Source organism: Eleutherodactylus coqui, chromosome 11 (genome assembly GCF_035609145.1).
Source record: "Eleutherodactylus coqui strain aEleCoq1 chromosome 11, aEleCoq1.hap1, whole genome shotgun sequence".
Classification (NCBI taxonomy): Eukaryota; Metazoa; Chordata; class Amphibia; order Anura; family Eleutherodactylidae; genus Eleutherodactylus; species Eleutherodactylus coqui.
Window position 1 is genome coordinate 23,775,981 of NC_089847.1, and position 19,202 is coordinate 23,795,182.

At 44.1% G+C, this 19,202-nt stretch overlaps 1 protein-coding gene across 2 annotated transcripts in view; it reads right to left on the bottom strand.

Annotated features, from left to right (window-relative positions):
- Nucleotides 1-1,281: 1,281 nt before the first annotated feature.
- Nucleotides 1,282-19,202, bottom strand: part of DPEP1 (dipeptidase 1) — a 45,481-nt gene continuing 27,560 nt past the window's right edge. For both annotated transcript variants that reach the window (XM_066582709.1, XM_066582711.1), the window contains exons 6-11: nucleotides 12,300-12,369; nucleotides 7,425-7,601; nucleotides 5,211-5,295; nucleotides 4,832-4,907; nucleotides 2,383-2,518; nucleotides 1,282-1,537 (exon numbers count right to left, since the gene is read on the bottom strand). In XM_066582709.1, coding sequence (XP_066438806.1) covers nucleotides 1,361-1,537; nucleotides 2,383-2,518; nucleotides 4,832-4,907; nucleotides 5,211-5,295; nucleotides 7,425-7,601; nucleotides 12,300-12,369 — 721 coding nt within the window. In that variant the 3' untranslated portion in view covers nucleotides 1,282-1,360. The remainder of the gene's footprint in view (nucleotides 1,538-2,382; nucleotides 2,519-4,831; nucleotides 4,908-5,210; nucleotides 5,296-7,424; nucleotides 7,602-12,299; nucleotides 12,370-19,202) is intronic.

Genomic DNA, 19,202 nt, shown 5'->3' on the forward strand with positions numbered 1-19,202 from the left:
ATATTTTCCATCATGAGGGCAGAATGTGACTTCATAATCATCCTGAAGTAACATAATCATCTTATTACCTGTGCCAGGAGGTAAGCTGACGCATAAAGCAGCGAATAGCCCCCACACGGTGCAGCACATGTAGCATGTTCTCCATAGTGCAGATTCCCAGTTTATGAGATAGATATATATATAGCTATGGCACGCACCAAATTCCGGACGGGTTTGTACCGTACTGTACTCTTTATAATGAGGCGGAGGGCTCATTCACACAGGCGTGAATACACTGTGTACTCGTAGACCAAAACGCTGCGTATTAAGAGCATATCTGGACATTCATGCTTTTTTTTGTGCACGCGATCACTGCGGATTTACAAGCGCAAAAAGAAAGAATGTCTCATTGATTGCATGCGCAAATACACAGTGAATACAAACGTATCATCCATTTCTGCACTCCCATTGACTTCCAATAAAGACCAAGGTAGAACGTGCTGCAATTTTTTTTTTCACAGACGTGAAAAACGTTAATCTGAATACCCCAATGAAAATAAATGGGGATTCAGCGCTCCACATAAGGTGCGTAAATATACCCGTGTGAATGAGCCCTACAGGTACCTTTATAGGGGATGACTGGCCCACAGACTGTCGCTCCTGTGCTTTCACACATGAACAACAGTCCTTCAGAGAATGGAGGTGAAGCGGCCGCAGAACGCTCCAGCCGTCCGCCTCCATTCACGGCAGTCCTTAATGCGGGCCGTCAGTTGCTTAGCTTTTAGTTCTGCTAAAAACTTACCCTAGTGACTCCCGACAGGTGAGCGACTTCTTGCCCTGTCGGCGGCCGCATGTACACGGGCGACTATTGCCCAAGTTTGCAGTTTCCAGCGATAATTCGTGTGAAGGTACCTTTATTTGTGCTTCTGTAGGAGTCATTCATTTTTTTAATGGCAGATGTGCGACCGCTCAGAACCAACGTGCCTTATAACATGCTTTAAGTGATCAATGTGTCCCGTTGCTCTTCATGTAGTCATACATGTGCCCCGCTATTCATGTCTAAGGAGTAGAGATGAGCGAGCGTACTCGTTTAGGGCGTTTTTGCACTCGAGCACCGCTTTTTCAAAGTAACTGACTACTCGGACGAAAAGATTCGGGGGGCACCGGGGGTGAGCGGGGGGTTGCAGAGGAGAGTGGGCGGGGGGGGGGCAGAGAGAGAGCTCCCCCCTGTTCCCCACTGCTATCCCCCGCTCCACCACACCGCCCCCCGAATCTTTTCGTCCGAGTAGTCAGTTACTCGGAAAAAGCGGTGCTCGAGTGCAAAAACGCCCTAAACAAGTTCGCTCATCTCTAAGGAGCTTTTTATGGGTGGTCGTTGGCTTTAATGAAACAAGGTGTAAACAAGGCACATCAGAAGGAGCCCCTTGGCAGCATGTAGATGGGCAGCGGCGCTGGTATCCACTAATTTATAACCGTAGCTGGTGTGGCAGTCACTCTTGATCTCCTGGTAATTTATGGGCACCTCCTTGGGCTTCTCTGAACTCATCTGGAGACTTGTCTAGGAGGAAAGAGAAGACATCAGATTCACAACACATATTTATTATCGATAAGGCCGGCTTCACAGGGGTGTAAGCGTATTTACGCATGCATTTGTACAATGGGCATTGCGTCTTTGCACATGTGTATTTTACTATATTTTTTGCACATGCATGTCATGAAAATTTGTGCATGCAAATAAACGTGCAAGCATGCTCCCCTCGATTTTAATGGCAACTTAGGTTTAATATGTGCTATTTTTGTGCACCATCCACACAAAAATAGGGCAGGCTGCATTTTTTTGCGAAAATGTGGTCCTGAAATTCGTTGCTATGAGCACCAAGGCCTATCAGAACACAGCTTTCCTCTAGAGAACTAAAAAAAATGAAAGCTGAGCTCTGATTGGTTGCTACAGTTGCTATCGTAACAAGGCAGTGACTTTTTTTTATAAGTTCGGGCTAATTCACACAAGCGATATTCTGGCGTGAGTTTTGTGTGATGCGCACAAAATTTGGACAGCTATGAAATCCATTCCTTTGAATGGATTAATTCAAAAAAGCGATGCGGTAAGGGGAAAAAAAATTGCAGCATGTTCTATCTTCAGGCTTTCTCTTGGAATGCCTAAACCATTGTTTTCAGTGGTACGTTAAAAGCCATCGCATGCCCTGTGTGTGAGCGTGATGCAACGTTCCCCATTAAAGTCTATAGGAAACACCTGTGATCCTTTCACGCGCATGAAGATCGCTTCAAACCACCGTAAAAAACGTATATTGGCAAGTGCGATGTCAGGCCCAGATATCACGCTCGCCCGTGTGAATAAGCCCTTATGATAGATGAGGACCAATGATAATTTAGGTCCGACCTCACCTGCTCTACTTCGGTGAAGACACGTAGTAGATTATCTTTCAGCGCTGCCTCGAGCTCCACCTGTGTCCAACCTCTCCTTATCAGCTCCGCCACAAGGTCCGGGTACTTCGATACATCTTCCAGACCCTCTGGTACCCTAAAATAGTGAATATATTCTAGATATCACGTTTTCACATGAGGGAGTTTCTTGCGTTGCGAGATGCACAAAACTTGCACTGAAATTGTTTACAATAGGTCTATTTACACGTGCGATGCGGTGAGATAACATTTCAGCATGCTCTATTTTTCTGCGAGTCCGTAGAAATCTCGCCCATTGTTTCCAACAGGTAAGAAAAAAATTGCATTGCACTTACATCCAAATGTGATTTTTAACTTTCACTATTAAAAATACATGCGATTTTCACATGCGTGAAAGAATGGCATTGTGGGTTGCAGGCTGTGCATTCTTGCTTTAGACCATGTACAGTACCTCATAAAATCAGGACCTGCAAGGTTCTTTTACGGTCCACTAGGGCCTTACTGCAAGGCTGTATGCAATCTTCTCCCCCTAGTGGTGGCTGCAGGCAGCACGAATTTTGTTAGTTTCTTGCAGGGCCATATTTTCAGCTCTCGTTGCCCCAAGCCTGAATATGCCCCTATTAAAGGGATGGAACTCAATAAAACCACCATAATATGGCTAACATTGCCATATTATAATTAAATAGTATAACCATTTTGGGACTGGATGACATCACTATACGGTGACTGAATAATGCTGCAGATGCGAATAACAGAGCGGAAGCAAACAGAAACCTTTCCTTTTTTTTTAAGCCCATAGAAATAGGTAAAAAAAAATAAAAAAGTTTATTTCTGTTGTATTTCTGCTTTTCTGCTCCAAAACTATGAGAGAGAGGGAAAGCCCTAATGCTAGTGTAAACAGAGCCTAACAGTGGTCCCTCTGTGGCCCCTGGCCCTCTCGCCAAATAGCAGTGGTCGCTTAGTGGCCTCTGCCCCTCTTGACAAATAACAGTGGTGCCTATGTGGCCTCCCCTGCACACCAAATGACAATAGTCCCATTGTGCCCCTGTCCCCTTGCCAAATAACAGTCGTCCCTCTGTGACCCCTAACACTCTCACCTAATAACAATGGTCTATCTGTGCCTCCGCCCCCCTCCCAAATGACAGTAGTCCAATTGTGTACCTGACCCCTTGCCAAATAACAGTGGTCCCACTGTGGCCCCTACACCTCTCGCCTAATAACATTGGTCCATTTTTGCCCCTGTCCCCCCTCACCAAATAACAGCAGTCCCATTGCGCTCCTGACCCCTTGCCAGGTACCAGTGTTTAATGCTCATTATTTCTATTCCCCCCCCTCTAAATAACTGTGAACCCTCTATGTTCCTGTCCCCCTCCCCGAGTAGCAGTGGCCCCTCTGTGCCCTTGACTGCTCCTCCGCAAGTTATGTTGGCCCCTCTGTACCCCTGACCCCCTCCTCAAGTAATGATTGCCCCTCTGTGCCCCTGAAACCCTCCTCAAGTAATGGTGCCCCCCCCCCCGTGCCCCTCCCTAAGTAAGTGAGTGTTCACAGAGTGTTATTTAATACACTGTGTGATTCCGCTCGGGTTCTCCATGACAGGAGCAGAAAACAGCGCTGTGACGGAACCCTCGAACAAAAACGAACGTAGCCATTCGCTTGTACTTGGAACGGGCACCACTTTGTTGTCATTTTATAAGGTTTCTGTTCATTTTCTATTTATTTGGAGTACAGAAGAACGTAGTTGACTGCGTTACTCTGTACTCCAAATTAACCCTTATAGTTCTAATCGCTTCTGTAAAGAACTCGCTGCTGCTATAGGGGCGCACGAAAGGCAATGTGCACCAGTATTCCTCCTCCCCTAACCTCTCCTCATTGGTTCCCCTACAACTTAGAACGCTAGTGTGGAGAAGATGGGAGGAGGAATACGGGTGCGCACATTGCCTTCCATGCACCTCTGCAGCAGTGGTGAGAACTAAAAGGGTACAGAGAGTATCTGTCAGCGTGGCTGCGAGTGCATCCCTTACCCCCACCCCCACTCTGTCAGCAGTTTGAAAGGAAGGAGGTGGGTTTAAACAAAAGAAAACTAAAACTTTTTTAATTAGCTGCATTAAAGCCGCCTCCTGAAAGGAGCTGCCCTAGGCACTGGCCCTCCAGTAAATGAGGCCTGGTGTCTATGCAGAAGATTTGGAGCGGTCTGTCTGAAAAACATAGGTCTATCTATTATAAAGGCCACTTTCACACGGCAGTATTTTGTTCAGTATTTGCAAGCCAAAACCAGCAGTATGACCTACAGAGAAAAAGTATTATGGACAGATTTGCACTTCTTCCACTTTCAGTCTCCTGATTTCAGCCTATAAATACCGACCAAGTTACCACCATATGAAAGCGGACAAAGAGTTCTTTGCTAGGTTTGCCTGACTTTTCACTTCCTTACCTGGGGACACCATCATAATCACCCCCAAATCCAACGGATTCGTAGCCAGCGATATTTTTAATGTAATCGAAATGATCTATGAAAGAAGGAAACAAATGTAAATTGTGGTAGAACATAAAACAGGACATCTGATGTCTCCATAACAGGTCAGAGAAGGTGGAACTAGAGCCCTCCTTCGAGGGTGTATTCACATAGGCGAGTTTCACGCAGAAATTCCATCCGCTAGCGATATGAACGGAACCCTCGCCTGTTCTTGGACCGATATCGCACTCGTCTGTGTGAATGCATCCTTAGTACTAAGTTGATTCTCCTTTTCTTTACCCACACATACAATCCAGGGGCCTCCAATGCTATCAGCTGTAAATGTATCACAACTTACCTGCCACATTGGACAGATTGGCTTTGGAGCTGCATGTGACGTAGTCATTATAGAAGTTCACCATCACCAGGCCCTTCTTTTCTTTCTGTATTGAGTAATAAAGGTGTTTCGCGTTATTTACAACTATTTTAATATTCAAAAGCATCCAAATGCCTACGCACAATGGACATAGCTCCTGATGCGGTTAGGTGACCCCCGAACACCACCATACCCATTCTTAGTTGCTGGATAGAATTTATGCGGTACATCTCAATTAGTAAATGAGGAGAAAAGGAAAATTGTTGGTCCTCCGAACAGCGATGGAGAGAGGGGCCTCGTATGGTACAGAGTGTTAAGGCAGCAGTATGCAGTCCTAAGCTCCTGCTCATGACCTGAAGGCTGCGGGCTCAATCCCTGCATGGCTCAGGTAGACAGCTCAAGGTTGACTCAGCTCTCCATCCCTCCAAGGTTGGTAAAATGAGTACCCAGCTTGGTGGGGGTGTAATCAATAAATTACCTGAAAGTGCTGCGGAATAAGTTGGTACTATTCAAATATCAAGCACAGACCCTTACTAACAAGTACTGTAGAGCCATGATAAACTTGGGTTCAGTATTTGAGAAGTCTTTATTACTTCAACATCTTTTGAAGACACTGTACTTATATTTTAAGGAACATTTTACTTGATTGAGCAGTGAACCCAGCAGTGATCCCTCAGGCACTGCCCCCATGGCTGGATGGTCGGTTTTCCCCTACCGCCAGAACCGAAAACCATACCATCGTAACTTTCTGCTGTGCCTATCAGATGGGACTCCAATACTCTAGGGCAGGGGTACACTACCCGAGGACTGAACTACCGCACATTGTGGCCCCTATTGTGCTAGAGAGAAATAGCTCAACTTTATTATCTGGAACAGCATAATTACTGCGATATATAGATATTTTTGACTAATTTAGCACATAAAGCAAGATTTTAAAGCAAAACAATTGATTTGCATCGATGCATGCTAAAACGCATAACATTTTTATTTTTCCATAATGGAGCTCTGTGAGGTCTTGTTTTTTGCAGGAAGAGCTGCAGTTTTTAATGGTACCAATTTGAGGTACATGTGACCTTTGGATTGCTTTTTATTGCATTTTTCTTGGGAAGCAAAAAAACAAAAAAAAAACCAAAACTTTTCAGGCATTACTTTTTTTAATTATTTTTGTGGCGTTCACCAAGCGAGATGAATAATATATACTCATTGTCTGGGTCATTATGAACGCAGTAATACCTATAATGTGTTGCTCTTGAAATCTTTTTTGGTATTTTATCAATTTAAAACTTTTTTTTGGGGGGGGGGGGGGCATTTTTATTGCGGCCCCTTAAATGTTGTGCACCCCTGTCTATGGTATTTTTTAAAGGATTATCTAAGTACTGCTTGCACTAAAGGTTTGATCTGAGATCAGTAAGAGTTGATGTTGGAGCAAGTAAAAGATACATTGCACCAACACAGTTCAGCACATCATCTTGGTTCAAATCGAGGTTCAATTCGATCTCCCGATTTTTAAGGATCAAGCTAGCTGAACTTAGTTTAGCAGCCAAAATCCAAGATGGCGGACTCAGCCGATATAGGCGGATAGGCTTTTCCTAGGTGGTGAAATTACCCACATTTGCTGCTGGTAGAGCCCATGTTTTTACAATTGCTATGAATGCTGGGAAGATCAACTGACTACAGTCACCTTTCACCATGCGCAACACATTTCATCTAGGTTCAACCTTTGTTCCCAGATCAAGTGATCTTGGTTTTGCAAATCTTAGATCGGAAGATCTAAACCTCGATCAACAGCGTGGTTGGCGCAATCAGCCCTATATGTTTTTTGCAGCGTTCATTTTTTAAAATATTTCCATATGTATCCACGTAGATTATGCAATTTCCTGTTGGTCAGAGATCTTCACGACAAGCTGTAGTCCAGAGTACTAAAAAGAAGAAGCATCTCGGTTTACAGCCTACCTGGTTCTCACTAGTAGATGAAGGTATGACAGGTCTATTATACTGCCTGAGTCAAGATAAGCAGTTGTCAGTATAGTGCGGATAAGAGAAGTTGGGGGCCCCAAGAGAAACTTTGCACCTGGGCCCATGAGACTTTAGCTACGCCCCTGCAGTGAAGGGAAGAGACTATAGAAAGGGGACAGCTGGGAAAAGAGGTTCAAAATGGAGCTCGTCGTTTAATCCTATTCTACTTTTCTCGCTCACCACAATTCTGAGGACGTCATCTTGCACATTCCTGGCACTGGCACATAGTTTATAGGCAGATGAGTGACTGAATATGACAGGGGCCTTAGAGACTTCTAATGCATCTTTCATCGTCTTTGCCGAAACATGAGCTAAATCCACCATCATTCCAAGGCGATTCATTTCCAAGATGACATTCTGTGTTAATGAAATAAGTCCAAATGTTAAATGATTTGACAGACAAGCATGTCCCTTTCTGTAAACCCACGTACATAGTGCCAAGTTAAAATGACATGTGGTAATATCATTGCACATCTATTCATAGGAAAAAAGTTGCATTACTTAATCTGATCTGTAATCTGTTTTTTTTTTGTCCCCAATGGATTATGGGTTTTTCACAGCAACTGGAGAGTCATCAGTTTCAGACATCTGCCCTACAAGTTCAAAAGTCAAGAACCATCCAAATATACATAAAATATTTAATATGAGATATTGTTACTATATATTAGACCAATGGGTAGATTATTAACTAAGCTACTCTCTCCGACGTCTTCAGAGTCATCACATTCCGTGGAAAAGTTCATACCCATTTAATATTAAATGTTTTCGAGATATTTTGGTGTGGCTCTTGACGTTTGATTGAAATTGTAGACAAGTCCAAAAACCGATGCCAATTTATGAGCAGTCAGGAAGGTCTAAAGTGACTCAGACGTTATGGGAAAAACAATGGTGGGCAGATGTGTGGAAATGAGCCTAGGGCTTTAAAACATCATAGTCAAAGCCAACCATCACACACTGTACCCAATATAATTTCATAATTGTTTTTGCTGAAGTGTTTTACAAGCATTTTGTATGATTGATCGCTTGTTGAAGAAAACAACTTCAAAGTTCAGATGTTCGCAGAAAGTTGGAATATGAAGCCAAAGCCAAGGCTGGCAATTTCCGTTTAGGGCTCCAACTTGTGACTTACCAGTTGTTTCGAAACTGAACTATAAGTCCCATCATGCACTGACGGCCGCAGGTTGGAGATCACTGCTATAGAACTGGTGAGGAGGGAAACCTCAGCTTGGGTTGGCTCTAGTCATCCTATTGGTGGACAATCTGAACCTACATGGAAACTCTCATCTTCAATGGAAGGCATCAATGGAAGGGGAAACTGGTCTGTGGGTTAGGGCTCAGTCACGCGGCGCCGATCCGCCCGTGTTTCTGGACGATAAGACGGCAGCACTGCAGGTGCGGGCGACTCTCCGCACCAGCCGGAAAAAAGAACACATGGCTGGCAATGGAGCCGGTCATGCGGAGATTCGTCCGCAGACGGTGCGGCCATCTTATCGTCCAGAAACACGGGAGGATCAGCGCCCGTGTGACTAAGCCCTTATACTACTTTATGCTCCTATATAAAAATGTTATAATATTGGGTTGACAATTTACCCTTCCCGGTGCCTATGTCGCACCTCTCTTCGTGGTACATGCCTGGCTCCAGCATCTGCACTGGCCGTGACAACAGTCCAAGGGACACTGGTTGAGCGCATTCTTAAAAGGGTCAGCGTGTAGCTGCCAAATCTGTCCCCTGCAAATCCCCAGCGTTCCCTGCATATGTCAAGCAGAGTATTAAAGGGGTTTACCAACATCACAAGTTATCTCCTATCCACAGGATAGTGGATAACTTGCTGATCGGTGGGGGTCCGACTACTGAGACCCCACCGATCTCAAGAACAGTGATAAGGAGACTGAACAGAGAGTTGCTTGCACAAGAACACTAACGCTGCATTCATTTTTAATGGGACTGCGACAATAGCCGTGCAGCAAGTTCTCAGGTATTTCTGTCAATCCCATTGAGATGAATGGAGCGCCAACCGCACATCTTGGCCAGTACTCTATTCATTCTGAAGTCACTTCGGGGGCAGAAGAAACCCCACAGTGACAGGCACATTGGATCGCCATTCTTGAGATTGGTTGGAATCTCAGTGGTGAGATCTCCCCACCGATCAGAAAGTCATCCCTTGGATAGGGGTTAACTTATAATCTTGGTACAACCCCTTTAAACATCCTTTGGTCTGCACAAGGTACTTACAATTTTTATTCTGACTCCATGGTTTCTGGACATTGTCTATCCCTGACTTCATTCCTGTCTCCACTCTTGCCCCCAGCTTGTGACTCTGACTATGCTTCTGTCCACTGCCTGCCCTGACTACTGGCCTGATTCACCATATTGACCCTGTTATCCATGACCCAACCTCTGGTTTTGATCCTCATGCTGACCTGTCTTGCCTTCCCTGATTTGGACTGTCTGACTATGCTCCTGTTCACACCCTGAAGGACTGCAGTGAAGCCTAGTTCCTGACTGGTGGGTTTAAAGGGTGAAGACTAAGGAACGTCAGGATTTGTTCCAAAGCCAAACCAGTCTGTGGCTTAGTGAATCAACATCCATCAATCCTGACAAAAAGTATATGGACCTGAGCAAATCCTTGATTCTCCTGCGTAGAGCAATGGGGTATCAACCAGCACCACTTGGGAACCATTTTGATGCCTTCTATGCTGCTATGTTTCCACTATGCTTGCAGGGGTTATACAGTTAGCTCTTCAGCAAGGCGAGATCAAATGCTGGCTCGTAGTCTTAGAAATAAGTCTTTTAGCAGATGCTCTGCATCTACTGTAGATACACTGCTATATGGCATTGTTCCTCCACCTGGAACCTCAGCCTCAAAATCCTCGATCAGGATCCAGTTGTCATAAAACGATAAATGCAATTGTATCCCTGAATGAATTCTGGTAGATATAACACCACTCCAAGCTTGTCTTGGCTTTAGATCCATAAATGGCTCCAATGACACTATAAATATATCTAACCCAAATCATTCTTGAAATATGAAGAACCGATGGGACTGGGAAGTTGCCAAAGTTTATGTCACTCTAATAATAGCATTAAAAATACAGCAAACATTCCTAGAGGTTGAAGTCACACAAGACTGGACAGGTCAAAACAAAGCAAAGAATATGAACCACACATTAAAGGGCGCCCACCCACTGGCGATTTTTTTCCCTGCGAAATTCGCAGCATTTTTTTCTCTGCAGGGGTCTATGGGACTTGTAATGTTAAAATCGCGATCGCGCAAAATCGCAATTTACCGCGAAATTGCGATTTTGCGCGATCGCGATTTTAACATTACAAGTCCCATAGACCCCTGCAGAGAAAAAAATGCTGCGAATTTCGCAGGGAAAAAAATCGCCAGTGGGTGGGCGCCCTAAAAGTGGAATTCATTCTAGCACATCAACAATGACATCTATAAAGCATAGGAATGAGATTTGTGGTGGAGATTTCTAGACATGAAAATGGCCAAGGCATCCTTAAAAGGGGTTCTTCCACTTCTAGTTGTTTTCAGACAGTTCCGTTAATTGCGCAGTGGCCTGTGTTGGTACTGCAGGCTAAGTCACATTCACTTCAATAGCATTGAGCTTGCAGTACCAATCTGGGCCACTGTGCAATCTACGGAGCTGTCTGAAATCAGCTAGAAGTGGAACAATTTCTTAAAGCCCACTAAAGGAAACTTTTGTGGTCTACCCTCCATCTATACAGAACATGTGCATGTCCACTTTTAATTGCATCACAATCTTTGTCGTCATCATTGTACTCACAGGATTTACCATCAATACGACCTAATAGGTTTTTTGTGATTCGTCCCAAAGAAGTAAACATCTAGTGGTAAGTGATTGGCTTAATAGCTACCTTCAAGGGGTTATCCTTAGGTTAGGTGATAAAAGTCTGATTGGTGGGGTCTACCTGCAGAGACTTAGTGGAGCAGTAGCTGAGCATGTGTGCCTACCGCTCCATTAATTTCAATTGGGCTGACAGACATAGCTGAGTACAAGCGCTCAGCTATCTCCGGCAGTCCCATTGAAGATTGGCACTATTTATTCTTGACTGCCGCTCCATTCCATTTCCTCATTGCGGTAATGGTGTGAGCTCACAGGGAAGAAAAGAGGGGGACTCAGGACCCCTGTGCTCAGGATCAGTGGGGTCTCAATGGTGTAGTGCTAGAAGTCAATTTTAATACAACCCCTTTAAAATGGTGTTGTCGCCTGCTGGACTCTTGGGGTTCTGTTGGGGAACCTTTATTGTGTCAGAGCCTGAACCCCCGGGGGATCCTCTGGTACCCTCGTACACTAAAAGAAGGGTCAGCGTTGAATCTTTGAAGCAGGCGAAGAAATGCTCAGCTAGATCTTGTTCTCATCTGATAAATCATTATGGCAGATTATGTGATGATTTAGTGTGAATGCGCATTTAAAGTGAACTTGTCCTTTATGATCTTCTCACTGAGGTCAGCATAAAGTAGTGAGTGACTTGCTGATTTGATCAGTCTGTCACTTATGGGGTTATGGCTGTGGTTTTCAGTCACTACTTAATGCTGTCCTCAGCTACAGCGGGACATGACAGGTTGACTGTAAGAACGTTTTCTCAAGAAGGTCAATGGAAAAGCCAATTAACTAAAATGGTTACTGAAGTCACAATGAAATTCCTTCTGGCAAATAAACCGGCTTTATACGATGGCACATTGACTATTGCATAGAAGGAAGCTTCCAAGAAACAAAAGTTTTCAATGAACACCTTATCTGGTAATTACAAGTTGTTCAATAAAGTACAGTATGGTGCTGAGTACAAGCAAAAATCAGTAAAAGATCTGTAGTGCTTTCATCTAGAAACCTCTAGTATGACTGACAATGAGAACTTACTGCACAGATTGAAGAACAGCTCTGGAGCTCCAATAAGAGAAATACTGTGCAGTAGAATATGCCAGAGAAACCACATGTACGTAAGTTTGGTCATATAGCCGGAGAACCTCATGGGTTGGCCATATGGAGACAAACCATCAATGGTCGGACAACATTTGTTCTTACCTTTCCAAATTCAGACAAGCCATTACTTTTTGCTGGATCTGATCCCGTATCCACCAGCCAATTATCCGCCCTGTTAGAAAAAAATGCGTATAATTTGTAATAAAGCATTTAAAATCGTTTTCTGGGTCTCTGGCATTTAAACAAATCACAGCGTACACCTATTCTCAGACCAGTGGCATCATGTTCATTTATCACATAAGCTGCTATACCCGCCACCGCTGCTGCTATGAAATAAATGGCACTATGCCTGGTATCAGGTATCACAGCCGCAGGGGAATCAGTAGTTCAAAAAGTGCCTTCACAGACTTGAAGGCACTAATCCAATGGCCCACAAATAACGATGAAAACTAGGGCCAGGGTATACAATATCATCTAAAGCCAACGTCAAAAGGCCAAGATAACTACTCTGTCAGCAGGAGATAGCTTGCCAGGACAGTATTGCTGATTGATTCATCCTGCTCCAGAACATAATGGTGCATATCTGCATATCATATCTCAGTCCAAAAATCAACTGATTAGATAAATAGTCCTTGATTGTGTGTAAAATCCTATCAAGGGCAAGGACTTTTTAGCGCAATTGGATATATACCAGATTGTAGGGACCTAAAAGGTCATATATATAGATGTAACTCTTTATTGGCTCTGGATAAAGCTGTTTATTGGCTTGACACGTTTCTGTCGCAGAAGCGACTCATCAGGAGCCTTACTCCACAATACAGAACCAAAAAGACGGTTCATGTATTGCCAGTACTTGAAACATGCACTTAATACATCAGCTGTTAGGGCCGGTGGCTTGTAGGGATGGATCTTGTCGGCCCCCATTGATGCCCCCTGTATTGGACGCCAGTTGGGAAGCAGAGTGGCAGCGTGTGCCGGGAGCAGTGATCCCAGGGTGTCGGCCAGGTCTCAGCCACTGCACATGCGAGCTGTCAGGAACAGGGATGGGAGGCCAGCGTACCTTCAGGGCCGGCCCCGCTCGCCTCCAGCGGCATGTGTGTGTGGGTCCCAGGCGGCCCCGCTTCCAGCGACATGTGTATGGGGCCCAGGAGGATGAGGCAGGAGGTCTAGCTCAGGACGGCACATCTGTGACAGTTAGAGATGAGCGAACCTACTCGGATAAGCACTACTCGTCCGAGTAATGTGCTTTATCCGAGTATCTCCCCGCTCGTCCTGAAAGATTCGGGACGCGCCGCGGAGCGGGGAGCTGCAGGGGAGAGCCGGGAGGAATGGAGGGGAGATCTTTCTCTCCTTCTCTCCCGCCCGCTCTGCCCCGCTCCCCGCTGCGACTCACCTGTCAGCAGCGGAGCGCCCCGAATCTTTCAGGACGAGCGGAGAGATACTCGGATAAAGCACATTACTTGGACGAGTAGTGCTTATCCGAGTACGTTCGCTCATCTCTAGTGACAGCCAATCAGCCAAAGCATGCCTCCACCCATTATTATGGTGGAGACAAGATACAACAGCACTATACAAAATACAAGATTTATTAATTATATAATTTTATTTATAACTGTAGTACTTTGTTTTATGTTCCTGCCAGGACCATCAGGAAGAGGTCATATGCCTTTGTTTGTTCCCTCTGATTTTGTTGCTGTTGACTGACTGGACCTGAGCTGCATACTGATTGGCTGAAGGCTAAGCAAGAGAGGTCCTGTTCCTTGACTCTGATATGACAAAGGAGGGAAGAGAGAGACTCAGCTAGTGGGAGCTGCAACAGAGCTGCCCTGCAGCTGAACTTGTGCTGACTCAGGTGATTGAAGCAGCAGTTGCTAACAGTTACAGTCCATGTTCCAGAGACAGGTTCAGCTGGTTCCGAGGAGACTTCAGTTGCCTGATTGCGGTCACTGACAGCAGGCCCCAAGATTTCAACGGATAAAGAATGGCAGCAGTATCAGAGAGATTGATAGCAAGTATCTGGACAGCTAAGTTTTGGAAGTGTGTGCAGTTGTGAGTACTACCACACCATGCCATCTCCTATAATTGGATGGTGCTTGACTCATTAATATACTGCTCCGTAAAGTTACGAATCAGGGAATGTATATTGTAATGACCTGGATTTTCTCATTTAGCTGGAAGATTCTGAAAGACTAATGCCCCATTTACACAATACGACTGTCAGCTGAAAGGTTTTAACTGGAAGAAAAAGCACTGCATGCAGCACTTTCTTCTGGCATTTTGTGCCGGATCTGCGATACAACCTCCGTTCCTTAGGAGGGCGCTCTCACCTCAACATAGTATCAGTTCAAGCTCAGACTTAGTATGGTATTACTCCTGGCCAGGGTGGATTTTATATTTACCATAACCACGTGAGGGTGCACACCTATCGTTTCAGGTACTCGTTCTTTAACCTGTTAAGGCGCCTGGTCCTGGGCTTAAAGCCATATGTAAAATTACGGTGGGGAATTAAGCCTTGGGCGCGCATGTGAGTGCATGTACGTTCCCATTTGGCAGTGCCTAGCTGTCAAAAGACTTGCTCGGAGACACTATAGCCGTGTGTCCCTGCACACATGTGATCACCATGAGAACCAAACTTGGTGGTCATAATGAGAAATGTTTAATTAATATGTGACAGGCAGCTTCACTTTATTTCTGAGTAGAGAGAAGGAGACAGATTGCTACAGCTGCCTGTGAAGCAGTTACATAGAAAAAACTAATTACATTATCAAAAAGACAGTTTCAAAGGGTTAGTGTAGGTAGTGTATATTTTAAAGCTATAGGGAGTTATACGTATATATATATACACACACACACAAAAAAAATAATAGCTTAGTATGGTACAGAATATTTACAGGTACTATTTTACTTTAGGGCGTCACATTATTATCTATTTCATAAGTTCTGTCAAGTTGGGGCATCTCATATTATTGTAGATGTTTATCACTTAGTGTGCTGCATATTCTATACGTTACATCACACTAAAAAGCAGTCGGAAGGACAATATTAGATATTTTTTCAACACAGTTCTCTTTTATCAAATGGCCAGAAAGTTATGCAGTTTGGAGGAGAAATATGAAATGCTCTGCTCGGATTTAGATTTATAAACTGAAACAGACGCTTTTTCAGAGACAGCTTTCCTCATAAGTGACATCGACAGTGCTTCTGACTCTTGTAGGACTGACAGCGCAGATGTACAAGGAGAATTAGCAGGGCCCAGTAGCGCCGCAGCGCAGGAAATACTGCTTCCTCCCATTGAAATCGCCAGTCTTTTGTGGACACCGACCACATAATTTACCCCCAAAATAGCTGACTTCACTGCTACCCCAGGAATAAACATGGACGTCACAAATTTTTCCTTCATTGATTATTTTCACATTTTATAAGTGATGTACTCCTGATGGCAGGGGTGTAAGTAAAGGCTCAGGGGCCCTGATGCAAAAGGTGAGCTGCCCCCCCCCCCCTCTATCTGTATCTGTACCCATACCCATACCTAAACCATGCTGCACAGAGACATAACTTGAAACTTCTGGGCCCCAATGCAAAACCTGTAACAGGGCCCCCAACTATAATGCTTTATTCATAGTACTGGGCTACCTATATGGAGAAGAGAGACATTATGGGCCCCCTAAGGCTCCTGGGCCCGGGTGCAACCGCATCCCTTGCACCCTCTATAGTTACGCCCCTGCCTAATGGACATAGTCCGCAATACATATGTATGCTAGACAGCACATTGCTCAGCATCCCTCTTCTACGCATGCCAAAAATTGGAAGCCCCCAACCCTGTACGGGGTTAAAAAATTCTTGAGGCTCACGTTAAATATGGGGATGGTCAAGAAGCCCATGATTAAATCTTACAGGGCATCTAGTACCACGCATGCCACCCCTGTGTTTGCTGCAGTGATGCCCAGACACCGCTATGAAAAAAATGTTACGATTTCTTCACTTCAATAATAATCTGCAAGCCCTTCCCAGAACAGATCCAAACTTTGATCGTTTATTTAAAATTCGTCCATTAATCAGATATGCCGCTTTCAGAATTTATGAGGGTAGGGACAGTAAAATCGGTCCTCCCCGGTGTTCCCCTAATTTGGCTATAAGTGGGAGGTAATCCAGCCCTTCCTGCACAAGGGGCATCACCTCTACATGGACAACTGTTATACAAGTGTGCCTTTGTTCAAACTCCTGCACACATCAAACACCGGAGCATGTGGGACAATCCGTAAAAATACAAAGGGCTTTCTGCAGAGGCTAGTGGGAAAACAGATTCCGAAGGGAACATCCTGCTTTTTCAAAGTGACGAACTGATGGCAGTCAAATATAGGGACCAAAAAGATGTGTTTGTCCTCAGTACAGTCCATACAAATGCCACAGAGGCCATCAGGGAGAGGGTCTGCATCGGACAAGTAAAAGCCGGTGCGATAATAAATTACACTAAATTCATGGGGGGTGGGGGGGTTGATTTAGCAGACCAGGTATGGCAGCCATATTTGGTAAACGGAAAACTAGATCCTGGTATAAAAAAGTGGCTATATATATCTCATTCAAATGGTGGTCCATAATAGTTTTGTCCTGTACAAAAAAAAGAGGAGGCAGAGATTCATATCAGGGAAATGTAATAGCACACCTCCTCTTTCAAACTGAAGACCCCCGACTTTGTCATGAGTCTGAAGATGTCCGAAGACTAACAGAAAGACAGTTTATTTGCCGAGTACCCATCCCAACCAATAGGACAACCCACAGAAAAGATGCAGAGTGTGTAGCAAACATGGGAGACAGTGATTCCCGCTACTATTGCCCTAAGTGTCCCACAAAACCTGGCCTCTGCATCTTCCCATTTTTTGAGAGGTTCCATACCCTCCCACATTAAAAAATAATCATTTTTATACAAATCCCATTTTTTTATTCACAAAGTATTATAAAATCATATTCTGTAACAGTGGGAAATTGATACTTTTTCTTCTTGGCCCTGATACCTGATACTTTTCGATAAGCGGCATATCACTAGGCATGAACAAAAATGATGGCTTAGCACAATGCATATTTTAAGAGCTACAAATTCAATTTTTTCATAATCTAAGCTTTTTAAATTTTCACTATTACTCATAGATGAATGCATTAAGGGGTCTACTTCTCCTGCTACTCCTTTCATTTCGCGCTCTGCCATGTGTCTACATATAGGATTATAGCCACAATGGACATATTTCTAAGTACAGGAGAAACAGGGTTATCAGTTTTGGGGTGAGTGTCTCTGATTTCAAATGCAAAACTAATATCACTGCGGGCCCTGGAACAAAGCAGGGAAATTATTATCAAACCATCTGATAAGGGGGGAAATGTGGTGACTCATGATAGAGATAAATATACAGATGTGCATGTCAATTCCGAGTGACGGAAACACGTATCAGAAACTAAGAAATGATCCAACCACGAGATAGACAAGTCGCGAGATAGACTAAACTAGTCTTCCGGCAGTTTATAAACTCGCGAGTAGAGTATTCTTTACCTGTAGCGGCCCCTCTGAAATAGGTTTGAACATCTGAAGGTACCCATGGGTTTGGTACTATTGAGCCAAGTTACGTTTGGCTCGACAGGTAAAAGATGGCTCTTCACCAGTTGGTCCCGAATGTTTCTACCTTGCCGGTATGTAATCAGTGGAAATTCTGGGATAATATCCTTCAGATCTTGATCCATCTTGAGTATGTTCCAATATTCTTTAATTATCTCTCACACTTGTTGGCTACCTGCGTCATACGTGCCTATAATCCGTAATTCCTGTGTTATTGGGCGTGAACGAGGTGTCAATAGCTCTGATCTTATTTGTGTTTTTGCGTGTTCCCCCACTTCCTGGACAACATCAATAGGATAGTTTCGACTTAGAAATCTTTCCGATAGTTTAGTACCCTCTTCATCAAATGTGGTATCCTCAGAGCCATTTCTTCATACACGAAGAAATTGACCCTTCAGGATCCCCTTCCTGTTTTTCTAAATTATTCATATTGAGATCATGTACAAAGTCCTTGAAGCTTGATTCAGTGCCAGTCCACAGGATCAGGATATCATCAATGTAACATAACCACATCAATATGGTCTAGGACCAGTCTTGTTTAGTAGATGTGGATACGTGCTTTTCCTCTCACCAGCCCAGGTACAGGTTGGCGTAGGATGGGGCACAGGGGATCCCCATCGCCGTGCCCCTGATCTGGTTGAAGTACTTGGCTTTGTAAACAAAATAGTTGTGGGTTAACACAAAAAGTAGCACACCACTAACAAATTTGTTAAGGTTGGAGAATTGTAGACCCCTTTGGGCCAGATAATAGTTCACAGCCTCTATCCCCTCTTTGTGTGCAATAGAATTGTAGAGGCCTTCCACGTCCAATGTGGCTAATAGAGTATTCTGACCTAGAGTGATACCTTCAAGCTGCCTCAATGCATCCATTGTATCTCTGGTATACAATGGCAACACAGTTACAAATGGCTGTAAAATGCAATTGATATAAATACTCGCATTCCGCGTAAGACTGTCGATGCCTGATACAATAGGGCATAGTTTGAGGGGGTGTGGTCCCCTTATGGACTTTAGGGAGGGCATAAAAGGTAGCTATTTTCGGTGATTTGGGAAATATAAATTTCATCTCGGCCTCATCAATGCAACCTTGATCTAGCCCATTTTGTAATACTCGTTTTAATTCATAGCCAAAGGACATGGTTTGATCATCTCTTAGTTTCTGATACGTGTTTCCATCACTCAGAATTGACATGCACATATTTATCTCTATCATGAATCACCACGTTTCCCCCCTTATCAGATGGTTTGATAATAATTTCCCTGTTTTGCTCCAGGGCCCGCAGTGATATTAGTTCTGCATTTGTCAAGTTAGATGATTTATACCTGGGGGTTTTCAGTTTTTTAAGGTCTTTCAGGATAAGTTGTTCGAATATATCCAATTCTGGACTATGTATCGATGA